At 41.2% G+C, this 27,577-nt stretch overlaps 1 protein-coding gene across 1 annotated transcript in view; it reads right to left on the bottom strand.

Moving 5' to 3' along the window:
- ctnna2 (catenin (cadherin-associated protein), alpha 2) overlaps window positions 1–27,577 on the bottom strand; it is a 1,293,121-nt gene that overhangs the window by 1,141,225 nt on the left and 124,319 nt on the right. Inside the window, exon 3 of the mRNA XM_087995417.1 lies at window positions 10,768–10,963. Coding sequence (XP_087851543.1) covers window positions 10,768–10,963 — 196 coding nt within the window. The remainder of the gene's footprint in view (window positions 1–10,767; window positions 10,964–27,577) is intronic.

Here is a 27,577-nt window from a genome sequence, read left to right as displayed (position 1 = left end):
ACAGGCTGGACTGAAGGGTCTGTTTCCATGCTGTACATCTCTATGACTCTATGCCTGATTCATACAATTTTAAAAAGAGCATTTGTGGCATTTTTTTTTCAGAAAGAAGACAGCAGTGTGGAGTGAAATGAAAGGACAGATATTTGCATCCTCCATACTTGCATGGAAAAGTGGCAGGGAAAACTGAGTGAATGGATTAGACATTGTGTGGAGGAGCCAGTGTTGGACTGAGGTGGACAAAGTTAAAAATCACCAACACTAGGTTATTTGGAAGCGCTAGCTTTCGGAGTGTTGTTTCGAAGTGACAACCACCTGATGAAGAAGCAGCGCTCCAAAAGCTAGCGCTTCCAAATAAATGGTGTTGTGTGATTTTTAACTAGGTCAGACATCAGTAGTCCTCTGTTTTCAAAAAGGATCATTAGTGTTGGAGAAGGCAAAATGAACAATTTGCAACTTACATGAACATTACCCTCTCCCCAAATATAATTTTTACAAATATAATGAATGTCACTGATCCCAGGAACCTTTGTCAGAATAATGATGAGGCAATGTACTCTTTTAATCACATTTTTAGTTTTATAGCTTGCAACAAATCTCTCTGGCACTGAAAACTAACTATTCCAAACATCAAGTTGTTGGACACTTTCAGAGAATCAGATTTAAAATAAAACTAATATTTAGACTTTTACCATTCCAATCCCAAACCAATCTTTTTCTCCCCTTTTTTATTCCTGTTTGTGCATACGATTTGAAATTAAACACACATTCTAATTTAATGTTCCTTTATCAGACAATGGGCAGATAATGAGCTGGCAACTGAGGAATGAAGGGAGAGTAAAATTAAGCAGAGCTATGTTGTGCTGACTCATTAACCTATCTGCTCCAAGGCATTTTACCAGTGATTGGGATGGATGCAGAAAGCAAAAATATATTAAAGACCATTTTACGGGTTCACTGTCAATAGCGGTAATCCAGATCACGTGGAAATGCTGCACGCTTCAGGGAGGCAAGCCAGGAGGACCAACAATTGAAACTCAGTCACATAAAGAGGCGAGGCTTTGGGCAGGAAAAGCATTTGCCTTGGTCCCTCTGCTCCTCAGCCCTTCTTATTTGGCATAGTTCTATTTACTCTATTTATCTGGTCCAGTTTCCAAACTTTCTTGCAAACTCAACAGTACTACCTTTGTTAAAGAGGTTGCTGAGGCAGCAGCAGAGCGTCAGTCCTGATTGAACCAGATGCATTAGCCTGTAACTTCAGTAGCTTTGTTTTATTAATTTGCTCAGAGTTCTTTGAAGATGTAACAACCAATGTGGATAATGGGAATCCTGCAGATGTAGTGCAGCTACTTCTTTTATAACGCGACGGTTGCCTTCTTGTTCAACACCACGTGAGAGAAAATTCACTTATGTTGGCACGCTAATTGCGTTACAGCCAACACATGTTTTAAAAGTTCACACTGTAGAAATAGTATTCCCGAACTGTCAATCGCATTACAGTGAATTCACGTTGACAAAATACGCATTATAAGAGAACAACCCGTATATTCCAGGAGGCATTCGACAAGGTACTGCACAAAAAGTAGTAATGCAAACTAAGATCACATGGGGTTGGACCAATTTATTATCTTGGAGAGAGGGCTGGCTAACCAACAGAAAGCAGAGATTGAGATAAATGGGTCTTTTTCTGTTGGCAAGATATAATCAGTCATGTGCTACAGAGTTTGGTCCATATTAATGACTTGGATGAAGAAATGAAAAGTACTATTGCCAAATTTGCAGGTGGTACTAAAACAGGTGAAACAATAAGGTGCAATAAAAGAAAGAAATTTACAAGTAGGTAAGGACAGATTACGTTACTTCGTCAAAATTTCATAGATGGATCTTCACATGAATAAGTGCCATAAAAATAGAGATGCAAATTATCTAAATGAAGACAAATAGAACATAGAACAATACAGTGCAGAACAGGCCCTTTGGCCCTCGATGTTGCGCAGACCTGTGAACTAATCTCAGCCCATCCCCCTACATTATCCCATCATCATCCATGTGCTTATCCAAGGATTGTTTAAATCGCCCTAATGAGACAGAGTTAACTACATTGGCAGGCAGGCACTCCACGCCCTTACCACTCTCTTAGTAAAGAACCTGCCTCTGACATCTGTCTTCAATCCATCACCCCTCAATTTACAGCTATGTCCCCTCGTACAAGCTGATGTCATCATCCTAGGAAAAAAACTTTCACTGTCTACCCTATCTAATCTTCTGATCATCTTGTATGTCTCTATCAAATCCCCCCGAGCCTCCTTCTTTCCAATGAGAACAGACCCAAGTCCCTCAGCCTTTCCTCATAACCCCTTCCCTCCAGACCAGGCAACATCCTGGTAAATCTCCTCTGCACCTTTTCCAATGCTTCCACATCCTTCTTGTAATGAGACGAACAGAACTGTACACAATATTCCAAGTGTGGCCGCACTAGCATTTTGTACAATTGCAGCATTACATTACAGCTCCGGAACTCAATCCCTCTACCAATGAAACTTAACACACTGCATGCCTTCTTAATAGCACTATCCACCTGGGTGGCACCTTTCAGGGATTTCTGTACATGGACTCCAAGATCCCTCTGCACATCCACACCACCAAGAATCTTTCCATTGACCCAATACTCTGCCTTGCTGTTACTCTTCCCAAAGTGCATCACCTCACATTTAGCTGCATTGAACTCCATTTGCCACCTCTCAGCCGAATTCTGCAGTTTATCCAAGTCCCCCTGCAACCTGTAACATTCTTCCAAACTGTCCACTACTCCACCGACTTTAGTGGCGTCTGCAAATTTACTTATCCATCCACCTATGTCTGCGTCTACATCATTTATAAAAATGATAAACAGTAGTGGTCCCAAAACAGATCCTTGTGGCACAAGGAACTGGACTCCAGGCTGAATATTTTCCATCAACCACCACTCGCTGCCTTCTTTCAGAAAGCCAGTTTCTAACCCAAACTGCTAAATCACCCTCAATCCCATGCCTCTGCATTTTCTCCAATAGCCGACCATGTGGAACCTTATCAAAGGCTTCACTGAAGTCCATGTATACCACATCAACTACCCTACCCTCATCTACATGCTTGGTCACCTTCTCAAAAAACCCAATTAGGTTTGTAGACATGACGTGCCCTTGATGAAACCATGTTAATATCTGAAATCAAATTGTTGCTTGCTAGATGATTATAAATCTTATCAATTATAATCCTTTCCAAAACCTTTCCTACAACAGAAGTAAGGCTCACTGCCTATTCACATTATAATTGCTCTTCCCCCATCGATAACTCTTGCCCTGTGGCATGTACCTATCCCTTTCCATCACTAAGCTAAACATAACTGAATTATGGTCACTTTCTCCAAAGTGCTCAGCTACCACTAAATCAAACACCTGGCCTGGTTCATTACCAAGCACCAGATCCAGTGTGGCCTCCCTTCTTGTCAACCTTTCGACATACTGTGTCAGGAAACCCTCCTGTACACATTGGATAAAAACTGATCCATCCAACTTACTAGAGTTATAGCATTTCCAGTCAATGTTGGGGAAGTTAAAGTCCTCCATAATGACCACCCTGTTCCTTTCACACCTACCCTGAATCATTTTGCTGATCCTCTCCTTCACATCCCTGGAACTCTGTGGAGGCCTATAAAAAACTCCCAGCAGTGTCACCTGTCCTATACATCAGCCCATACTACCTCAGTAGACGAGTCCACGTCAAAAGTTCTTTCAGCCACCGTTATGCTGTCCTTGATGAACAAGGCCACACCTCCTCCTCTTTTACCGCCTTCCCTGTTCTTAATGAATGATCTAAACCCTGGAACCTGCAACATCCATTCCTGACCCTATTCGATCCACATCAAAGTCCCAGGTACCTATCCATGGTGCAAGCTCAGCTATCTTATTTAGTAACTTCTAGTGTTGAAGTAGACACACTTCAAATCAGCTTGCTGTCTGCCAGAACATTCCTGTGACCGTGAAATCCTTCCCATGCCCTCCCTACTCTCATCCTCCTGTGCACTGGAAGTACATCCAGGTTCCCATCCCCTGCTGAGCTAGTTTAAACCCACCTAAATAGCACCAGCAAAATTTCCCACCCAGGATATTAGCACCCCGCTGGTTCAAGTGAAGACTGTCCTGTTTCTAGAGGTCCCACCTTGCCCAGAATGAACCCCAATTATCCATTTACCTGCAACCGTCCCTCCTGCACCATCCTTGCAGCCACATGTTCAGCTGATATCTCTCCCTATTCCTTGCCTCGCTATCACGTAGCATGGGTTACAAACCAGAGATAACAACTGTTTGTTCTAGCTCTCAGCTTCCACCCTAGCTCCCTGAAATCCTGCCTTACATCCCTATCCCTCTTTCTACTTATGTCGTTGGTCCCTATGTGGACCACAACTTGGAGCTGGTCACCCGCTCCCTTCATGACCCCGAAGACAAGTTCCAAGACATCACGGACCCTGGAACCTGGGAGGCAACACACCAACCATGAGTCTCATTCGTTCCTAACAAACCTTCTATCTGACCCTCTAACTATTAAGTCCGCAATGACTAACACTCTCCTCCTTTCCCTTCTTCCCTTCTGTACAACAGGGACAGACTCCATGCCAGAAACCTGCACCCCACTGCATGCACCTGGAAAGTCGTTTCCTCCCCCCCCCCCCCACCCCCAACAATATCTAAAATGGTATACTTGTTTTCAGGAGAACGACCACAGGGGATCCCTGCACTAATTGTTTTTTCCTCCTTTGATCAGTTACCCAGCTTTCTTCGTGCCTCGGAATAACTGCTTCCCTGTAACTCTTATCTATCACAGCTTCTGTCTCCCAACTGATCCGAAGTTCACCCAGCTCTTGCTCCAGTTCCCTAATGCAGTCTTGGAGGAGCGAGAGTTGAGTGCACTTCCTGCAGGTGTACTTGGATGGGACTCTTATGGCGTCCCTCATCTCAAACATCATGCATGAGGACCATTCCTCTCCCTACACTGCAATCCCTGATAGTCCCCTTATCAGAAAGTAAAAAAGAGAAGCTTGCCTGATGTGTCCGTGGTGTTTAAGGTTAGAGGAGATGGTTGGGTGGGAGGCCCTACAGAGAAATTTCAGAGTACTTTGGTGTACATCTCTGGACAAATCACAGAAACATGCAATTTTGTCATTTATTGCTAAAGAAACAATATAAAAGTAAGAAAATGTTGTTAGTCCAGACATTAGTGACAACACATTAGATTGATTGTAGAAATGACAGGTGAAGAGAGATTGAAAATTTTAGGCTTACATTTTGGAGTTTAGAAGAATGAGAGCAGATTTAATGAGGCATATAAGACAAGAGTATACACAGAGGTTGTTTCCTCTTGTAGGACAATCAAAAAAAAGAGTTCACAGTTTTAGAAAATTCACAGTTTAATAAGAGTTCACAGTTTTAGTAGATTAAAAAATGAAGAGAATCCTCAAGGGGTTGAAAATTTGTGGAATTCATTCCCTCAGGAGTATGGTGGATGCAAGACATTGATTGATTGTCAATTTTCTTTAACTGACCACAATCCATTTCTATCCATTGTCAACATGCAGTATTTCTTGGTCAAATCAGATAAGAAACATACTCTTCTTGTCCCTAAATCAGGATGACATTGTTTTCATCTGCAGATCTGTAGCCTCTCAACAGGTTCACAACCTTCAGCAATTAATTTGATACAGCCATGCCGACAAGCAGAGAGTCTGATTTCACCAATTCTATTTATTATACATATTATTTGATTGCTCTCCAGACCACAAAATCTAGAACAATTCTGTTTTGGAATTCCTTTTCCTGAAAGTGAACCATTATTTCTTCAAAACATTGTTTCACAGCTGTTAGTTCAGACCAGGTGATGGGAAGAAGTAAAGGTAGACTAGAATTTTTTTATCTCTGAATAGCAACCTGAATAGCAATTCATTCACCTGTTTCAATATAATCTTGTACTGAACTACGTTTTTGCTCCTGGATAGCAGGGTAATAAGACATATTTTCAGGTGGAGATATTTTTCAAATCAGAACAATTTGCACTTATTCTGTTCACAGACCTGACCTCTTATTAATCATGCATTTTGACTAAGTACTACAATTCAACAAAACTTAATGTCTACATTAAGTAATGACAAACTCACTAAATAACTATTATAGTATAATATTCTTCAGACTAATTTACAATGAATTTAATATATATCAATTGTGCAGGCCAAAAAGACTGAGCACAAGTACACTTTTGGCACAAGCAGTAGTTAGGAAGCAGACAGAAATACAGAAAGCAAAATGCTATGGATGCTGGAGACCTGAAATTAAAATAACAGAATGTGCTGGAGGACCTGAGCAGGTTTAGAGGGAGAAACAAACTTAATGGTCCTGGTTGACTTCTTCTGTTCCGAAGAGTCGTAATTCGACAAAATGCTAACTCTGTTTCTCTCTCCACAGATGCTGCCGGTTGAATTTTTCCGACATTTATTATTACTTAATAAAAATGCACATGTCCTATCCAGCCAGTCATGTTGGTGCTTATTCTCAGTCCCATATGCTTATTCTTTCATCAGTAAAATTTGTTTATCACTTCCAACCCTAAAAGGTAAAGCAATGACAGAAATGTACAATATTTACAATCCAAAAGTAAAAATTGCAGCCATCATATATGTCATTTGAAAATAAGCCAGCCTAATGCCACTTTCTCACTTTTGTTCCATGGCCTTGTCGGTCGCTTCAAGTGCACAGCCAAGTATTTCTAAATATGAGAAGTGTTTCTGCCCCTTCCTCCTTTCAGGAAGTGATTTCCAAATTAACATCACCCTCAGAAAACGTTTCTCAATTTTTCTCTAATTGTTCTGCCAACTGTTTTATATCTATGCCTTCTGGTATAGGCCTCTCTGCTCAGGAAAAATATATTTTCAATCCATTCTACCTTGGCTCTTTGATTATGTAAAGGTCAATTAAATCTTCCCTCAAACATTCTTTATTGTAAGAGAGTCATGTCCAATCTTTACTTAGACCCAAAAATCTCAATTCCTGAAAACACTTAAAAATCTCTTCTTTCTGCTCTTTTGTGCAATCATATTCTTTCAGCAATGCAGTGCCCAGGACTTGCAATAGAGATCACATCCCATCTATCATAGATTATTGTAGTATAATCTCAATGTTTTGAGGGCATACAGTATATTTTACTGACAGCCATAACTATCATATTTACTTGTCCATATAACTTGGTAGATATTGAGAGGGGGGATCTGTAGGCTTAGAAAGTAAGAGAATATGGCAGTACTACTAGGGAGCTACTCCATATCACTACCCGTAATGAGACAGGAAGGGACAGAGAATGTAAACATAGACAGTCAGCAATAAATGGGGTCAAAATGAGAAAGAATGGTAAAAAGGCAAAATAAAATCATCCTTTACTTGAATGTGCATAGTATTTGGAACAAAATTGATGCATTAACAGCACAAATATAGGTTTAAAGGGTATGATCTTATACTCATTATAGTACCTTGAAGTAGATTGGCATATTCAGATTGACAGGAGATGCCAAGAGGAAGAATTTATCAAGTGCAACTAAGGCAGCTAACTAGGAAAAGTTTGGGTTTGAGGCAGATTTATTGAAAGATCTCAGAGTAAAATATTCCCTTGGAAACAGTGACATAACATAGTAGAATTTAGCATTCACTTTAATGGGGGAAGTTTTAAAAACCAACAAAAGATGACCAAAAACATAGTAAAAGAGGGAGATAACAAACTTTGGAGTAAACTTGCAAGTGATTTCAAGATGGACAAAAAAGACTTTCCTGAAGTTAATAAAATGGAATAGAGAGCCCAAAGTTAATACAGGACCCATAGATAACGAGGCTCAGGAAATAAGCAAGGCCATATTCAACTGAGGAGAAAGTGAGGTCTGCAGATGCTGGAGATCAGAGCTGGAAATGTGTTGCTGGAAAAGCGCAGCAGGTCAGGCAGCATCCAGGGTACAGGAGAATCGACGTTTCGGGCATAAGCCCTTCTTCCTGAAGAAGGGCTTATGCCCAAAACGTCGATTCTCCTGTTCCCTGGATGCTGCCTGACCTGCTGCGCTTTTCCAGCAACACATTTCTAGCATATTCAACTGAGTGTGGCATCAAAGAGACTTAGCAAAAACTAGAATCAATGGGAATCAGGGAGCAAAATCTTTAACGGTTGGAGTCAAACCTGATAATAGGAAGATGGTCGTGGTTGGTGAGGTTCAGTCATCTGAGCTCCAAGACATCTCTTCAGGAGTTCTTCAGTACAGTGTTCTAGGCCCTACCATCTTCAGCTGCATCATCAATTACCTTCCCTTCATCAGAAGATAGGATATTCAGCGAAGCTTGCACAATATTCAGTATCATTCCTGACTTCTCAGCAGTCCACGTTCAAATGCAACAAGACCTGGACAATATCCAGGCCCGAGCTGACAAGTGGCAAGTAACATTGACGCCTAAAATCCCAGGCAAAATGACAATGTCCAATAACAGATATATTAAACACAACACATTCAACAGTATTGCCATCACTGAATCTCACACTATCATCCTGGAGGTTACTATTGACGAGAAACTCAACTGCTCTTGCCATATAAATTGTGGCTAGAAGAATAGGGCAGAGTTTAGGAATAGTGTGGCAAATAACTCATGCCCTGACTCCCAAAATCTGCCCATCATCTACAAGACACAAGTCAGGAGTGTCATGGAATACTCCCCATTTGCCTGGATAAGCGCACATAATCAGGTATAACTTAATCAGAGGGTTAGATAGGGTAGACAGTGAGACCCTTTTTCCTCGAATGGTAATGGCTAGCATGAGGGGACATAGCTTTAAATTGAGGGATGATACATAGAGAATAGATGACAGATGTAGTTTCTTTACTCAGACAGTAGTAGGGGCGTGGAATGCATTGCCTGCAACAGAAATAGACTCACCAACTTTAAGGGGATTTAAATGGTCACTGGTAGACATATGGACAAAAATGGAATAGTGTAGGTTAGATGGGCTTTGGATTGGTTTCACGGTTTGGCGCAACATCAAGGGCCGAAGGGCTGTACTGCGCTGTAATGTTCTATGTAACTCTAACAACACTCAAAAAGCTTGACACTATCCAGGGCAAAGCAACCCACTTAATTGGCATCACATCCACAAACATCCATTCTCTCCACCACTGATGCTCAGTAGTAGTAGTGTGTACCCTCTACAGAAATTCATCCAAAGTCCTTAGATATCACCTTCCAAACCCACAATCACTTCCACTTGGAAGGACAGGTGCAACAGATACAAGGCAACACCACTATGTGCAAATTTCTCTCCAAGCCACTCGCCATCCTGACTTGGAAGTATATCACCATTCCTTTAGTGCAAATTGGTCAAAATTCTGGAATTCCCTTCCTAACATCATTATGGGTCTACCTCCATCACATGAACTGCAGCAGTTCAAGGTGCTCACCACCACCTTCGCAAGGGCAACTAAGGGTGGTCAATATATGCTTGCCAGTCAGGTATGCCTGTCCCACAAAAGACAAAAATAATAATAATGGAGAACGAAGAAATAGCTCATGACTCACAACAAAGATAAATTCCAATGAGGAAGGAGAATTCTGGGACGGAAATAAGCTAACCATGGTTAGACAAGTTTGACTCATCTATTGCTACTTCCTAAAGTCTCTAATTTCTTCTGATCAATCACACGACTAACATTTGCGTCATCTTCACATCTCTTAAGTATTTCACATCCATATCAGTGCTTTTTTTGCAAAAACATTTTTGAATTAAACATTTTTGGTTGCACAAAACTCACTCCAACAAAGATAATCCTGTTCCACATTATCTCCAAGGTATCTATCCATACAACCCACTATGATTACAGTTTAGAAGGGAAGTTTGAAATTGTTTTGAAACACGCAAGTAAAATTTTAAACATTCCAACATGTGCATATATCAGAATAAGTAAAACAGGAAATGAAATAATTTAAAATGTTTAATGTAGACAAAGAATCAATAAGCTTTCAGAAATGTGACTTCAAAGATTTTTCTCACAAATTAATAAGGGACTTTTCCTTCAAACTTAAAAATATACTAATTGCATAAAGTTGCTTTTAGCCACTTACTTTTCTGTAAAGTGATAACATTGTAATATATAAATCCCACAATAATTCACTGATGAGATACCCAATTGCAATGGTGAGTATGGTTTCAGTTACTTTGCTTGTAAATTAAGCATATTAAATCACAAAATTTCAAAATGAATATTGTCACAGAGGCTGAGCTGTGTGGCCTCCGGCACAAATCATTACCTTTCACTGCATATTTCATTTGTGAAATTTGCATGTTTGATTACAGATATAACCTCAAATGACAGTAATCACACATTTGGCTTTGCAGCTGTTAATTGGAGAAACATAGTCCAATCACTATCTACTGACACTTTCTGCTAAATGCTTGTGAGATTAGCTGTTGAGGCCAGGATTTAACTTTCATATCCACCTCTTCAAATGGTGTGTCTATAGTCATTCAACAATCACTCAATACCCCAGCAAATATCAGATGCTGTTAATGAAAGAAAGGGGAGAAAATAAACCTTCCACTCCAAACAAAAACTGCATAGTATGATCATTATGAAGGAAGACAAACAGCACTAATCATTTATCTGCGTTTACAATCCCATCAGCCAGAATACTGCATAACTATGCTTAAACCAAAAATACATACCTTGTTTACGTACATCATCCACCGCCACCAGAAGTTCCTCCTTCAGATCCTGACTCTCTTTTGCAATCTGGTCCCCCTTCTCTAAAAAATTCTGAGTTGCTTGTTCTACAGAAGCAGCCAGTACATGTGCTTTCTTGGATCGACCTTTCTTCTTACTTGATGGACCCTTGCTGCTTGTGTTCACAAGGGTAGTTACCTAAAGATGATGAAACCAAATTAAATAATTTATGGACAATGTAAATCTTCACAACTGACTGTATACTCCCAGTGTTTTGCACAGATCTATATATTCAATCAAACTTTTTATGACAGAAAACATATTGCAGCATTCCTTCATGTTTACAGTTAAACATCAGACAAAGCTTTGTGCTATAAAACTTCAACGGAAATGTTAATAAGGCTAATATTACTAATTCATAACGCCAGTCTGGTTTCACCACAATTGAAATGGTTCCAAGATCATATGCACACAGACAGTACATGGGATACTGCATCATCTTAAATTATTGGAGGGAAAGTCATCTGCAGTTTCCCAAAGTATGATCTCAATGATCCTGATTAAATTGTTAAATCAATCCTGCTGCCTGTCAACCTCCAATAGCTTTCTTGTTCAATGTAGTTAGGTTCAATCATGTCAATATTTCCAGTCTCAGTTTTTCAACAACTGGAAACCAAGCTTGAACTACAATCACCTCCAAAATATACATCAAATGAAAAGGAGAGATTAAAACTAAATTGATTGAATTGTATAATGCCTTCACAAGATTAGAATATTACAAATCGCTTTCCAGTGCTTTCTAAACGGGAGTCACTGATGCAAGGTACAAAGCAATTCAATAAATAAACATTCTATATTTTAAACTTCAAAAAATAAGGAAATTGATTAAAAGTATGTTCTTGAAAACTAAAAGTAAAATTTTCATTGCATGCATGGGTCAATTGGTAGCACACCAGCTTCTGAATCACAAGATTTCATGTTCAAGAATTCAGAGGTGGATCATGAAAATGAAGGTTACATCTAATGCAATACTGAAAGAGCATTGAACAGCTGCCATCTTTTTTGGTGAAACCAGACTTAGATGTCTGCTTGGATTTATGTAAAAGATCCTATGGCAACATGTCAAAGAACTGCAGGAGAGTCAACCCATGAATAAGGGTGAAATATTACAGACCCTAGAAATCTGAAACAAGTACAGAGATTGCTGTACTTGCTGTATTCAGCAGATGTAGTAGTATCTATGGCGAGTGAAATATAATTGAAATTTCAAGTCTGGAATAACATTTCATATTTGTTGGGGAGTTAACACTGTTTCTCTGACTAATATTTATCCCTCAAAACAACAACACAAACAAAAACTGGATTAACTAAGGTGTTCATTAAATAGCACCAATTACAGCATCTGCAGAAAAGAAGACATTTGAAATGATTTGATGTAAGATTATATTTAAATAACCTGCATAGCGACAACGACACGGAGGTTAAATTGGTTGTTCAATTCTTTGAAAGTCATGATTCACAATTTTCAGATTCTTAATGGTTGGTGAAAATTTGTGCAAATCAAAGATCAGGAAAATAATGCATGGTCTGTAAATGGCTCAATCAATTGTCAAATGAAACAGAAGTCTATCCTTCACAAAGCAGTGCTGAACCGAACACTTAAGGTACCATTTCCTTGGCTAGAATGTTAGCAATTCCACAATCACTATTACAAAATATGAAAATATAGCTGCTCAGGGAACATAATGTCTGTCTGCTTACCCTGTACCAACAAAGCAAGAAATAATTGATCACAATTCAAGTTCAAAGCAATTTAGAAATAATATGGTAACTGCTATCGTACCACTGCCATCACTAACCCTCCTACCCTGCTCATTCTTCCTCCCCTTTATTATTTGAAAGCAGATACATAACAACAGTTTCAATTGTCCCAGCTTCACACAGTATTTTGCAACATATGCATTTGGTTCTATACTAAATCATAAGGTCAGAACAGGGTAATACGATTATTAATGCAATGACAATTGAGACAGAGGGAGGAACTGAAGGAGAAGAACTTAACCATGTAATGCTCAATCCATGATGCTTTATCTCCCCTTTGTGATTCAAATCAAGCACTGAAATATGGTTTATGTGTTTCAAATCTAGCTCCATTGTCTTTTTCAAACTGAACACTGCATGAAGCTTTTATTCTCTAATATAACAAGTTGTCATGTACTTGTGAGTAAAACAAGAGATGTAAATTTCTTGACACCTGAGAGTTTTGGTGCATTTTGATTGACATTAAATCTGAGGCATCCAAATATGGTCAGCAGGTCCTTTTTAAAATCATTTTTCAGTCCATCAAAGTCTCTGGCATTAAATTCAAATGATGAAAATTGAATATTGATCATCCATTTTCACCACATTTCAGATGCTTCCATGAAGTGGAAATTAGAGTCATAGAGATGCACCATGGAAATAGACCCTTCGGTCCAACTCGTCCATGCCAAGCTGATATCCTAACTAATCTAAACCCATTTGCCAGCACTTGGCCCATATCCCTCAAAACCCTTCCTCTTCATATACCCATCCAGATGCCTTTTAAATGCTGCAATTATACCAGCCTTCACTACTTCCTCTGTCAGCCCATTCCATACGCGTACAACCTCTGCATGAAAAAGTTGCCCCTTATGTCCCTTTTAAATCTTTCCTCTCTCACCCTAAACCTATGCCCTCTAGTTCTGGCTCCAACTCAGGGAAAATACTTTCTCTATTTATCCTATCCATTTCTGTATACATTTTTTATTTGTGGATCAGCTGTGATTTCAGTAGTTTTGGATAATGTGCCCAAGAAATTTGATCTTTGGTTTTGCAAGTAAACACTTCAGATTCCATATTATACCTGCATTCTGTAGGATTTACTGACTGTTTTCACTCTTTGGTCCTGTTCTTTTTTTTATGGATCCATTTATTAATGATATCCAGGTGGCATGTTACATAGTCAATGCATTCCAATGTCTTGTTTTTTTTATTCTTTCATGGAACATGGTTGTTGCTAGCTGGCCAGCATGTATTGACTGTCCCTAGTTGCTCCTCAGAAGCTGGTGGCGAGAACTGGTATGTTTTAGGTAGACCCACAATGTCCTGAGGGAGGGAATTCCAGGATTTTGACACTGCAACATTGAAGGAAGCACAACATATTTCCAAGTCAGGACGATGAGTGGCCTGGAGGGGAAATTATAGGTAAGTGGTATTCCCATGATTGCTTGTCCTTGTGCAGAAGACATAGGAGCAGAATTAGGCCATTTATTTTTAAGAAGATAGCTATCTCTCCCTCACCTTTTGCTGTTCAGTAGATTATCATTAAATTTGAGAGTCTGCAGGTAAGAAACCTTAGCCTGAACTTTCCTGTTAGCAGCAAAGTATTAGATTAGATTAGATTCTCTACAGTGTGGAAACAGGCCCTTCAGCCCAACAAGTCCACACCGACCCTCCGGAGTGCAACCCACCCAGACCCATTCCCCTACACTTAACACTATGGGCAATTTAGCATGGCCAATTCACTAACCTGCACATCCTTGGATTCTGGGAGGAAACCAGAGCACCCAGAGGAAACCCACGCAGACACAGGGAGAATGTGCAAACTCCACACAGACAGTTGCCCGAGGCAGGAATTGAATCCGGGTCCCTGGCGCTGTGAGGCAGCAGTGCTAACCACTGAGCCACCATGCCGCCCTATTCATGAGGGTTTTAAGGACAACAGCAAACCGTCCACCAAGATCATGGTTTACAGAGCTGTGGGAGACCCCTCAAGGCACTGGTGGCAGTACCACTAATGCTGCCTGCACAAAGTCCTGCGAATTCGCTGGAAAGATAGACCAACAAACTCCAGTGTCATCGACCAGGCCAGCATCCCGTGTGTCAAGGCACTGACCACCCTTGATTGGGCTGTGCACGTCGTCTGCATGACCGACAACAGACTCCCCAAGCAGGTGCTCTACAGCCAGCTTCAAAATGGCAGGTGAACCCCAAGTGGTCCTAAGGCCTCACTGGTGAGGAGCAGCATTCTCACAGATATCTGGGAATCATTGGCCCAAGACCATTCAAAGTGGAGCAGGAGTATCTGTGAAGGCGTGGAGCACCTCAAGTCTTTCCATTGGGGAAGAAAATGGAAGCCAAGCGAAAACAGCAAAAGGAGCATGCTGCCACACCAATGTCCCACCTACCCATTCCCATGATGATCACTTGCCCCAAGTGTAACAGAGGCTGTGGTAACCACCTTGGTCTGTGGTTCACCTACAGATTCACCAAGAGCAGAAGAGAGTAATCCTCATCTGCAAGAGACCACCGATGATGGTAATGAGGGGCACAGATAAGGTGAATAGCAAGGGTCTTTTCCCTAGAGTAGGGGAGTCCAAAACTAGAGGGCACAGGTTTAAGGTAAGAGAAAAAAGATTTTGAAAAGGGATCCAAGGGACAACCTTTAACAGAGGGTGGTTTTTTTGTGGAATGGACTTCCAGTGGAAGTGATAGATGCAGGTACTGTTGCAACATTTAAGACATTTGGACAGATCCATGAAAAGGAAAGGTTTAGACGAATATGAGTCAATTGCAGGCAAGTGGGACTGGTTTGGTTTAGGAAACCTGGTTGTCACGGGTAAGTTTGGACTGATAGTTAGTTCTGTTTCCGTGCTGTATAATTATGACAAAATAACCTCCTCCTGCATGGTAACCGTCATATCTGCAGTTATTATTTACTGGGCACTTTCAGAAGGGACTGTGAACTTTTTTTTGGCTAATCTTCTTAGTTATCATGAACATAGAATAATACAGCACAGAACAGGCCCTTCGGCCCACAATGTTGTGCCGAACATTTGTCCTAGCTTAAGCACCTATCCATGTACCCATCCAATTGCCGCTTAAAGGTCACCAATGATTCTGACTCTGCCACTCCCACAGGCAGCACATTCCATGCCCCCACCACTCTCTGGGTAAAGAACCTACCCCTGACATCCCCCCTTCACCTTAAATTTATGTCCCGTTGTAACACTCTGTTGTATCCGGGGAAAAAGTCTCTGACTGTCTACTCTATCTATTCCCCTGATCATCTTATAAACCTCTATCAAGTCCAATGAGAAAAGACCTAGCACTCTCAGCCTATTCTCGTATGACCTATTCTCCATTCCAGGCAACATCCTGGTAAATCTCCTCTGCACCCTCTCCAAAGCTTCCACATCTTTCCTAAAGTGAGGCGACCAGAACTGCACACAGTACTCCAAATGTGGCCTTACCAAGGTCCTGTACAGCTGCAACATCACTTCACGACTCTTGAATTCAATCCCTCTGCTAATGAACGCTAATACACCATAGGCCTTCTTACAAGCTCTATCCACCTGAGTGGCAACTTTCAAAGAGCTATGAACATAGACCCCAAGATCCCTCTGCTCCTCCACCTTACTAAGAACCCTATTGTTAACCCTGTATTCTGCATTCTTATTTGTCCTTCCAAAATGTACAACCTCACACTTGACAGGGTTGAACTCCATCTGCCACTCCTCAGCCCAGCTCTGCATCATTTCTAAGTCCCTTTGCAGCCGACAACAGCCCTCCTCACTATCCACAACTCCATCAATCTTTGTATTGTCTGCAATTGTACTGACCCACCCTTCGACTCCCTCTTCCAAGTCATTACTAAAAATTACAAACAGCAGAGGACCCAGAATTGATCCCTGCGGAACTCCACTTGTAACTGGGCTCCAGACTGAATATTTACTATCGTCCACCACTCTCTGACTTCGACCGGTTAGCCAGTTCTCTATCCAACTGGCCAAATTTCCCACCATCCCATGCCTCCTGACTTCCACATAAGCCTACTATGGGGAACCTTATCAAATGCCTTACTAAAATCCATCTACACTACATCCACTGCTCTACCCTCATCCACATGCTTGATCACCTCCTCAAAGAATTCAATAAGACTTGTAAGGCAAGACCAGGTTAGTTATTCAATTTCTGCATCCTAGTTCAGATACAAACTTAAATGCATACAAATTGAAAATGAATCATTTTTTATAGGAAATATTTGTTAACTATTCTCAAAGCATCTGCAGCAATGCAACATTTTCAACCAATCAACTCCTTCTGTTTCAATTTAAATTTACATGAAACTGGCATTCATGGCATTTGGTTGAAATGTTGTGAAGACAACTGGAAGAATTATGTTAAGCAAAAGAAATAGTGTAAAGAAATAATGAATCATAATTACCTACCGACAGCCTTCTAGGGTCATTATGTGGTGTAGATTTTTAACCTTCATTGCCAGGCCACCTGTCATTTATTACTTTTTAGTCTGTAGCTACAATATTTCAGTCAATTTGAAGTTTCTCATTTCCCACTACAGTCAAAATCATAATTCCTGTATTTTTAATGTGTAACTATGGAGGGGAAGAAGCAACATAGGTAGCTTAAAAATTTGTAACTATGGAGGGGAAGAAGCAGCATAGGTAGCTTGAAAAGTTGATATTTTAAATAATGAACAAAATTGATGTATTAATCATCATTTATAGACATAAAACATAAGCCTGTTTCGAGACATTTTGGTATGAATAAAGCAAAAGCTACATTTTCAAAAAGAATCTCCGGAAAATGCATTGGTCTGTTCTATATACAATATCTCAAATGTTGCCAAGTTGAGCAATATAACTCAGAATTTCACAAGCTTTTAAAGTTAAACGGCTGTCCAGGATTTTAGGATCTTAAATCTTGAACAGTTCCATTGGGCCTTCTTACTGCTGAATCGAATATCATCACGTTTTCCCACATTATACTCCACCTCCCAGATTTTTGTCCACTCACAATTAATATCAGTCTGCATCCTTCTATTTGTCATCTTCACACAACACACAAATATTATTAGGCAACTGTCATTTACAAATTGTAAACAGGTAGAGGCTGGCCCAGCAGACCACCCGCCCCCCTTCCCTCCGGAACTCCATTTATCACTATGTGCCAGTCTGAAGACCTACTCGTGCACTCACCTTTTGCCAGTTTGCTAGCACTTGTATCCATTCTAGTATGTTACTATCATGAGCGTTGAGAGTCAGTGGCCTCCATTTTCAGTTGTAGGAGCGGCGATAGCGAGAACCAGGGGACTGCCAGGAAGGTAAGTTTCCCTCTAAAAGGACATAACTCGAGAGTCAGCGGCCTCCATTTTCAGCAGCAGTGAGAGTGAGGATGAGGGGATGCCGGGAAGGTAAATTAATCCTTTAAAAACTTACCTCATGTGTAGGTGGAGCACAGGCTGAGCAGGTGCAACATGGGACGGTTGAGTTTGTTGTTGCATTCCCCGAAACACTACTTAGGCAGTATCTCCCACCCATCCTCCTCCTCTAACCAAAAATAAAGTTCTGAGCACTGGATTGGTAAGGTTACTAGTTTTTTTTCCCCCGATTGTCTCTTTGGAATTCAGAACAATGAGAATGGATGTTAGGGCAGTTGGATGCTCCTCCTGTAGAATGTGGGAGGTAAGGGTCACCATTAGTGTCCCCCACTGCACCCAACTCCAGCTCCTCTGAAACCGCGTTAGGGAACTGGGGCTGGAGCTGGATGAACTTTGGATCATTCGGGAGGGTTAGGGGGTAATTGAGAGGCAATACAGAGAGTTAGTCACAGCTCAGGAACAAGAAAAAGGTAGATGGGTTACAGTCAGGGGACAGAAAGGGAACAGGCAGACAGTACAAGGACCCCTTGTGCCGTTCTCCTAAGTATACCGTTTTGGATACTGTTGTGGGGGGACTTACCAGAGATAAATCATGGAGGAACAGGTCTCTGACACAGAGTCTGTCCCTGTTGCGCAGAAGGGAAGAGGGGAGAGGAGTAGAGCATTAGTCATTGGGGACTCCATATTAGGGGATAGATAGGAAATTCTGTGGGAATGAAAGCAGTTGGTATGTTGCCTCCAACCAAGGGTCCGTGATGTCTCAGATTATGTTTTTGTATCCTAAAGGGGGAGGGGGAGCAGCCCCAAGTCATGGTTCGCACAGGCACCAATGACATAGGTAGGAAAAGGGATGGGGTTAGAAGGCAGAAATTCAAGGAGCTAGGGTAGAAGCTTAGAGCTAGAACAAACAGAATTGTTACCTCTGGTTTCTTACCCATGCCACACGCTAGCGAGGTGAGGAATAGGGAGTGAGCAGTTGAACAAGGGAAGGATTCAGATACCTGGATAACTGGGGCTAATTCTGTGGTAAGTGGGACCTCTAAAAATGGGACGATCTACACCTGAACCAGAAGGGTACCAATATCCTGGGGGGGAAATTTGCTAATGCTCTTCAGTAGGGTTTAAACTAATTCATCAGTGTGATGGGAACCTGAATTGTAGCTCCAGTGTACAAGAGGTTGACAAGTGGTTCAGGTTTCAAGAGCGTACCGGCAGGCAACAACGTGGTCCCAAGTTCATCCAGCTCCAGCTCCAGCCCCAGACTTCAACACCAGGTGCATCTGGAATAAGGTGGGTGAACTTGCAGCATGGGTTGACACCTGGGACTTCGATGTTGTGGCCATTTCAGAGACATGGATAGAGCAGGGACATAAATGGTTGTTGCAAGTTCCAGGGTTTATATGTTTCAGTAAGAACTGGGAAGGTGGTACAAAAAGGGGAAGTGTGGCATTGTTAGTCAAGAACAGAATTATGGTAACAGAAAGTATGTTCGATAGGACTCGTCTACTGAGGTAGTATGGGCTGAGGTTAGAAACAGGAAAGGAGAGGTCACCCTATTGGGAGTTTTCTATAGGCCTCCTAAAAGTTCCAGAGATGTAGAGGAAAGGAATACAAAGACTATTCTGAGTGGAAGCGAAAGTAACAAGGTAGTTGTTATGGGGAACTTTAACTTTCCAAATATTGACTGGAAACGCAATACTACAAGTACTTTACATGGGTCAGTCTTTGTCCAATGTGGGCAGGAGGGTTTCGTGACACAGCATGTAGATAGACGAACAACAGACAAGACCACATTGGATTTGGTATTGGGTAATGAACCAGGTCAGGTGTGAGATTTGGACGCAGGTGAGCACTTTGGTGGTCGTGACCACAATTCAGTTACGGAAAGGGATAAGTATATACCACAAGGCAAGAGTTATAGCTGGGGGAAAGGCAATTATGATGTGATTAGGAAAGATTTAGAATGCAAAGGGGGAGGAAACTACAGAGGATGGGCACAATTGAAAGGTGGCATTTGTTCAAGGAACAGATACTGTCAGGCAAAAAGGAAATGGTCGAGCAAGGGAACCGTGGTTTACTAAAGAAGTTGAATCTCGTCGAGAGGAAGGAGGAGGCTTATGTAAAGATGAGATGTGAAGGTTCGGTTAAGGGGCTTGAGAGTTACAGGTTTGCCAGGTAGGACCTAAAGAGAGGTAAGAAGAGCCAGGAGGGGACATGAGAAGTCTTTGGCAGGTAGGATCAAGGAAAACCCTAAAGCTTTCTCCAGGTATGTCAGGAATAAAAGAATGACGAGAGTAACATTAGGGCCAGTCAAGGACAGTAGTGGGAAGTTGTGCGTCGAGTCCAAGGAAATAGGAAAGGCACTAAATGAATATTTTTCGTTAATATTCACACAGGAAAAAGAATGTCGAGGAGAATACTGCGACACAGTCTATTAGACTAAAAAGGATGGAGGTTCATAAGGAGGAGGTGTTAGCAATTCTGGAAAGTGTGAAAATAGATTAGTCTCCTGGGCTGGTATGTGATTTATCCTAGGATTCTTTGGGAAGCTAGGGAGAAGATTACAGAGCACTTGACTTTGATCTTTATGTTGTCATTTTCTACAGGAATAGTGCCAGAAGGCTAGAGGATAGCAAATATTGTTACCTTGTTCAAGAAAAGGAGTAGAGACAATCCTGATAATTATAGACCAGTGAACCTTACTTCGATTGTGGGTAAAGTGTTGGAAAGGATTATAAGAGATAGGATTTACAATCATCTAGAAACAAATAATTTGATGAGGGATAGTCAACACGGTTTTGTGAAGGGTACGTCATGCTTCACAAACCTTATTGAGTTCTTTGAGAAGGTGATGAAACAGGTGGATGAAGGTAAAGTGGTTAATGTGGTAAATATGGATTTCAGTAAAGCGTTTGATAAGGTTCCCAATGATAGGGTATTACAGAAAATATGGAGGCATGGGATTGACAGTGATTTAGTGATTTGGTTAAGAAATTGGCTAGTTGTAAGAAGACAGAGGGTGGTGGCTGATGGAAAATGTTCATCCTGGAGTTCAGTTACTAGTGGTGTACCACAAAGATCTGTTTTGGGGCCACTGCTGATTGTCATTTTTTTTTAAAAACCCTGCATGAGGACTAGAAGGATGGGTTAGTAAATTTATGGATGGCACTAAGGTCGGTAGAGTTGTGGATAGTGCCGAAGGATGTTGTAGTTTACAGAGGGACATTGATAAGCTGCAGAGTTGGGCTGTGAGGTGGCAAATGGAGTTTAATGCAGAAAAGTGTGAGGTGATTCATTTTGGAAGGAGTAAAAGGAATATAGAGTACTGGGCTAATGGTAAGATATTTGGCAGTGTGGATGAGCAGAGAGATCTCAGTGTCCGTGTGCATCAATTCCTGAAAGTTGACACCCAAGCTGATAGGGTTATTAAGAAGGCATATGGTGTGTTAGCTTTTATTGTTAGCGGGATTGAGTTTCAGAGCCATGAGGTCATGTTGAGCTGTACAAACCTCTGATGCGGCCGCACTTGGAGTATTGCGTACAGTTCTGGTCGCCACCTTATAGGAAGGATGTGGAAGCATTGGAAAGTATGCAGAGAAGATTTAACAGGATGTTGCCTGATATGGAGAGAAGGTCTTATGAGGAAAGGCTGAGGGACTTGAGGCTGTTTTCATTCGAGAGAAGAAGGTTAAGAGGTGACTTAATACAGACATACAAGATGATCAGAGTATTAGATAGGGTAGATAGTGAGAGCCTTTTTCCTCAGTTGGTGATGGCTAGCATGAAGGGGTATAGCTTTATATTGAGTGGTGATAGATATAGGACAGATGTCAGAGGTAAGTTCTTTACTCAGAGTAGTCAGAGTGTAGAACACCCTGCCTGCAACAGTAGTAGACTCGCCAACTTTAAGGGCATTTAAATGGTCATTGGATAAACATATGGATGATAATGGAATAATGCAGGTTAGATGGGCTTCAGATTAGTTTCACAGGTCGGTGCAACAGCGAGGGCCGAAGGGTCTATACTGCACTGTAATGTTCTATGTTCTATTACCCTACACCATTAACTCTTACTTTGCACAAAAGATTTTTTTTAATTGAAAGCTTGTAAAATCTTCTGGAAATAAAGTACAGTGCATTAATGTGCTCCACTTTATCCATAGAGCATGTTACTCCATCGATGAATTCCAATAATTCAGTTAAACACAATTTTTCTTGCACAAAACTCAACTGACTCTTTTAAAATTATCCTTTCAGTTTTCCAAGTGCCAAGTTAAAACTTCCTTAATCAGCAAATCTAACTTCTTTTCCATGATAAATATCAAGCTACCTGGTTTAAAGTATCCTCCTTCTGAAGGAAAGGATTATATTTGCTACTTTCCTGTATAATGGAACCTTTCCAAACATCATGAATTTTGGAAGCTTAACATTAATTGGAGTCATTAATGGGGATAGTGACCATAATTCGGTGATTTTTACTCTCGTGATGGAGAGGGATAAGTGTGTACTACAGGGCAAGAGTTATAGCTGGGGTCAGGGAAATTATGATGCGGTGAGGCATGACTTAGGATGTGTGGCTTGGAAAAGTAGACTCCAAGGCAAGAGTGTAAATGATATGTGGAGCTTGTTCAAGGAGCAACTATTGAGTGTCCTTGATAATTATGTACCTGTCAGGCAGGGAGGAAAGGGTCATGCGAGGGAGCCGTGGTTTAATAAGGAATTGGAATCCCTTGTTAAATGGAAGAGGGCGGCCTATCTCAAGATGAGACGTGAAGGTTCAATTGGGGCGATTGAGAGTTATAGGGTAGCCAGGAAGGACCTGAAGAGAGAGCTAAGAGCAGCAAGGAGGGGACATGAAAGGTCCTTAATCGGTAGGATTAGGGAAAACCCTAAGGCTTTCTATAGGTATGTTAGGAATAAAAGAATGACTAGGGTAGGAATAGGTCCAGTCAAGGATAGTAGTGGGAAGTTGCGTGTGGAGGCGGAAGAGATTGGGGAGACACTGAATGAATACTTTTCTTCAGTATTTACTCAGGAACAGGGCATTGTCGTCGATGTGAATACTGAGTCACAAATAAGTAGAATGGATGGCTTTGAGGTATGTAGAGAAGAGGTGTTGGAAATCCTGGAAAAGGTGAAAATAGATAAGTCCCCTGGGCCTGATGGCATTTATCCTAGGATTCTCTGGGAAGCAAGGGAGGAGATTGCAGAGCCATTGGCCTTGATTTTTATGTCCTCTTTGTCTACAGGAGTAGTGCCAGAAGACTGGTGGATAGCAAATGTGGTTCCCTTGTTCAAAAAGGGGAGTAGGGATAACCCTAGTAACTATAGGCCGGTGAGTCTCACTTCTGTTGTGGGCAAAGTCTTAGAGAGAATTGTAAGGGATAGGATATATGCACATCTGGATAGGAATAATGTGATCAAGGATAGTCAGCATGGTTTTGTGAAGGGCAGGTCGTGCCTCACAAACCTTATTGAATTCTTTGAAAAGGTGACGAAGGAGGTTGATGAGGGGAAAGCAATAAATGTGGTATATATGGATTTTAGTAAGGCGTTTGATAAGGTTCCCCATGGTAGGCTACTGCAGAAAATACGGAGATATGGCATTGAGGGTGAGTTGGAGGTTTGGATTAGGAATTGGCTGGATGGAAGAAGACAGAGGGTAGTAGTTGATGGCAAAGTTTCTTCATGGAGTGCCGTCACTAGCGGTGTTCCGCAAGGATCTGTTTTGGGACCATTGCTGTTTGTCATTTTTATAAATGACCTGGAAGAGGGGTTAGAAGGTTGGGTGAGCAAGTTTGCGGATGATACGAAAGTCGGAGGAGTTGTTGACAGTGAGGAAGGATGTGGCAGGTTACAGCAGGATATAGAGAAGCTGCAGAGCTGGGCAGAAAGGTGGCAAATGGAATTCAATGTAGCTAAGTGTGAGGTGATTCACTTTGGGAAGAATAACAAAAAGATGGGGTACTGGGCTAATGGTCGGATACTTGGTAGTGTGGATGAGCAGAGGGATCTTGGTGTCCATGTACACAGATCTCTGAAAGTTGCCACCCAGGTAAATAGTGCGGTGAGGAAGGCATATGGCGTACTGGCTTTTATTGGTAGAGGAATTGAGTTCCGGAGTCCTGAGGTCATGATGCAGTTGTATAAGACTCTGGTGCGGCCGCATCTGGAATATTGTGTGCAGTTTTGGTCGCCATACTATAGGAAGGACGTGGAGGCACTGGAACGGGTGCAGAGGAGGTTTACCAGGATGTTGCCTGGTATGGAAGGAAGATCGTATGAGGAAAGACTGAGACACTTGGGGCTGTTTTCATTAGAGAAAAGAAGGTTTAGGGGTGACTTGATTGAGGTGTACAAGATGATTAGGGGGTTAGATAGGGTTGACAGTGTGAACCTTTTCCCGCGTATGGAGTCGGGTATTACAAGGGGGCATAGCTTTAAATTAAGGGGGGGTAGATATAGGACTGAAGTTAGGGGTAGGTTCTTCACTCAGCGAGTCGTAAGTTCATGGAATGCCCTGCCAGTAGCAGTGGTCGACTCTCCCTCTTTATGGGCATTTAAGTGGGCATTGGATAGGTATATGGAGAATAGTGGGTTAGTACAGGTTAGGTGGGCTTGGATCGGCGCAACATCGAGGGCCAAAGGGCCTGTACTGCGCTGTATTCTTCTATGTTCTATGTTCTATGATTCACTGGAGTAGCTCTGGAAATCAAGCCTTATCATTCTTAAAGTTGTCACAGAATTTAAAGATTTTAAAACAAGTCCACAAAATTTTTCAATTTACCTGACTTTCATATGCAAGTTGATAGAAATCAATCTACTCTGAGGAAGGGTCACCGGACCAGAAACTGTGATTTCTCTTCACAGATGCTGCCAGACCTGCTGAGCTTTTCCAAAAATTCAGTTTTTGTTTCTGATAGAAATCAAGGACCATGTATGACCAACTTGATTGAATTTTTCAAACATAAATGACCAAGTGTGCAGATGAGGGCAATGCTTTTAATGTACTCTACTTGGACTACAGCAAGGCCTTTGATAAGGTCAGACATGCAAGACTGATAGCAAAGGTAAGACCCCTTGGGATACAAGGAAATTTGGCAAATGGGATCCATAACTGGCTTAGTAGCAGCAAGCAAGGGTGATTTTTGAGGGGTGTTTCTCCAACTCAATTCTGTGTCCAGCGGGGTCCCACAGGGATCGGTTTTGTAGTCTTTGCTATTTGCAGTTTATATAAAATAATTTAGATTTGATCAATGCAGACAACACAAAAATTAGTGGGGTGGTAAACAGTGAAGAAGGTAGCCTTAGATAACAATACGATTATGGATGAGCTAATCCAGTGGGCTAATCAGTGGCAAATGGAATTCAATCTGGATAAAGGTGAAGTGATGCACTTGGGGGACAAACAAGACAAGGGAATATATAGTGAATGGCATGATCCTGGGAAGCAATGAGGATCAGAGGGAGATTGGTGTAAATGTACACCAGTACCTTAATGTCAATCAGGACTAGCGGATAAAGTTGTTAGAAGGCATATAGTATACTTGCCTTTATTGATTGAGGCATAGAGTTTAATGTTGGTGAGGCTCCAGCTAGAGAATACTGTGTGCAGGTCTGGAATCTATATTATTGGATAGACGTGATAGCACTGGAGAGGATGCAAAGGGAATTTACTATGCTGTTGTCTGAGCTGGAGAGTTTCAGTGTTGGAGAGAGAATGGACAGACTGGGGAAGTTTTCCTCAGACCTGTATAAAACTGAGAGGCATGGACAGGAATAGACAGTAAGAAACTGTTCTCTTTGATGGAGGAATCAATGACCGGTAAGATTTAAGGTAAGGGGTAGAATGTCCAGAGGAGATGTGAAGAAAAAACTTTTCTTCCAGAGGGTGGTGGAACTCTGGAGCTCACTGTCTGTAAAGGGTGGTGAGAACCTCCAATTTATATATAGATGCGCACTGGCGATGTGAAGGTATACAAGGCTATGTACCAAGTACTGGAAAATAGGATCAAAATAGTCAGTTGGTTGTTTTTGACCTGGGTTGATGGGATGGGCCAAAGGGTCTTTTCCTTGTGTAGATCTCTGACTTGAATCAATATGAAATTCCTCAACTTACTCAAATTTCAAATTCAGATTGATAGAAATCACAGACCAGGTTTCTGCCATTAGCAGGCATTACTGTTTACTACAAGTAATTACATTCTCGTGACAAGTAAGCAGTTACAAAGTGTCAGCATATGACAACACACATTAAAACTAACACCCTTAACCTGATTAATCTTTGTTATTTTAGTAATTTCTTGTATTCTAATCAGTTATCTGACCTGCCACTCACTTTTGTTCAATTCCATGCTCTTTCAATAAACTCGATGCTTTCCTTAACTTAGATATCTTACTTCAGAACTTTTGTTCTTAGTAGGATTATACTTCTCTACTGATCAATCTCTAAACTAATATCTCAGTTCATTTCATGCAACTCATCTTTCATGCCTACATCATTGCCCTTATTTAAGTTTAAAATACTAGTCTTGGATCAACTCTTCTCTCCTTCAAACTGTATGTAAAATTCAATCATATCATGATCACTGATACATACAATGCTCCAACTTTGGAGGCCATTAATTAATCCAGTCACACTTTACCAATTCTCTCTGATCACTCAAAGTATGGCTCTGAGAAATTCTCATCCAGACTTCTATTACCAATCTGATTTTTCCTCTTTATCCAGATTAAAATCACCCATGATTATTATTGCCTGGTTATCAAAAATGCAATATTTATTTTTGTATATTGCTTCCTACATTGTGGTTACTGTCCTGTTCCCTGGATGCTGCCTGACCTGCTGCGCTTTTCCAGCAACACATTTCCAGCCACCTATAGATCAACCCTAAGAGGGACTTTTTTTCCACTAGTATTCTTCATGTCCCCTAAAACTTTTAAAGGTTTTGTTTATTAAGGTAGTGCCTGACTTCAATCTTACTTGTACCAATGAACACAACCACTGAATTGTCCCCTTTCCATTCCGGGTCCTTCTCCAGCCCACACCCTGGCACTGTGGCTAACACATTGTTTATTTCAGCAAAGATTGAAAATCTATGCAACAATGTCAATCACCATCATTCTACTGTTCCCTACTACCAAAATAATCCATCTTACTTCCCTCCCACCCAACCTCAGTAGCTTCCAGTATCACGATGCCATGGCTAGTTTGTTCATCCACCCTGAAACTCTCACCCAAACAAACTAAAAAATCTTGTGTTGAACAATTTAAAAGGCTGGGGCTACTATCCTCTGCCCAATGGGTTCCCCTAACTGCTTTAATTACAGTATCAACATAAATATTGTCCTGCCACAGCAGACAACAGAAGCAGTGCCATAAAAAGTTCAACATTGTGGCACTTAAAGGCCCTGAAAAAAATAACCACATACACCCAACTCCTCTCCACAAACCTAGCAACCCTGGGCGCATACCGAGTCACAGGATCCCAAAAGTCTCCGATGATGGGAGTATTAAGAGCAGACCAATATTGATAAAAAATTCAATTGGCCACTCAACCAGTAAATAGCAAGACTGATTTGATGAGAATGATCATGAGATCCAGGAACTGT

The sequence above is a fragment of the Chiloscyllium plagiosum genome, unplaced genomic scaffold, assembly GCF_037043375.1.
Source record: "Chiloscyllium plagiosum isolate Xiang-an unplaced genomic scaffold, Cpla_swu_hap1 HiC_scaffold_1, whole genome shotgun sequence".
In the NCBI taxonomy this organism is placed as follows: Eukaryota; Metazoa; Chordata; class Chondrichthyes; order Orectolobiformes; family Hemiscylliidae; genus Chiloscyllium; species Chiloscyllium plagiosum.
This window is presented reverse-complemented; position numbering and strand designations above follow the sequence as displayed.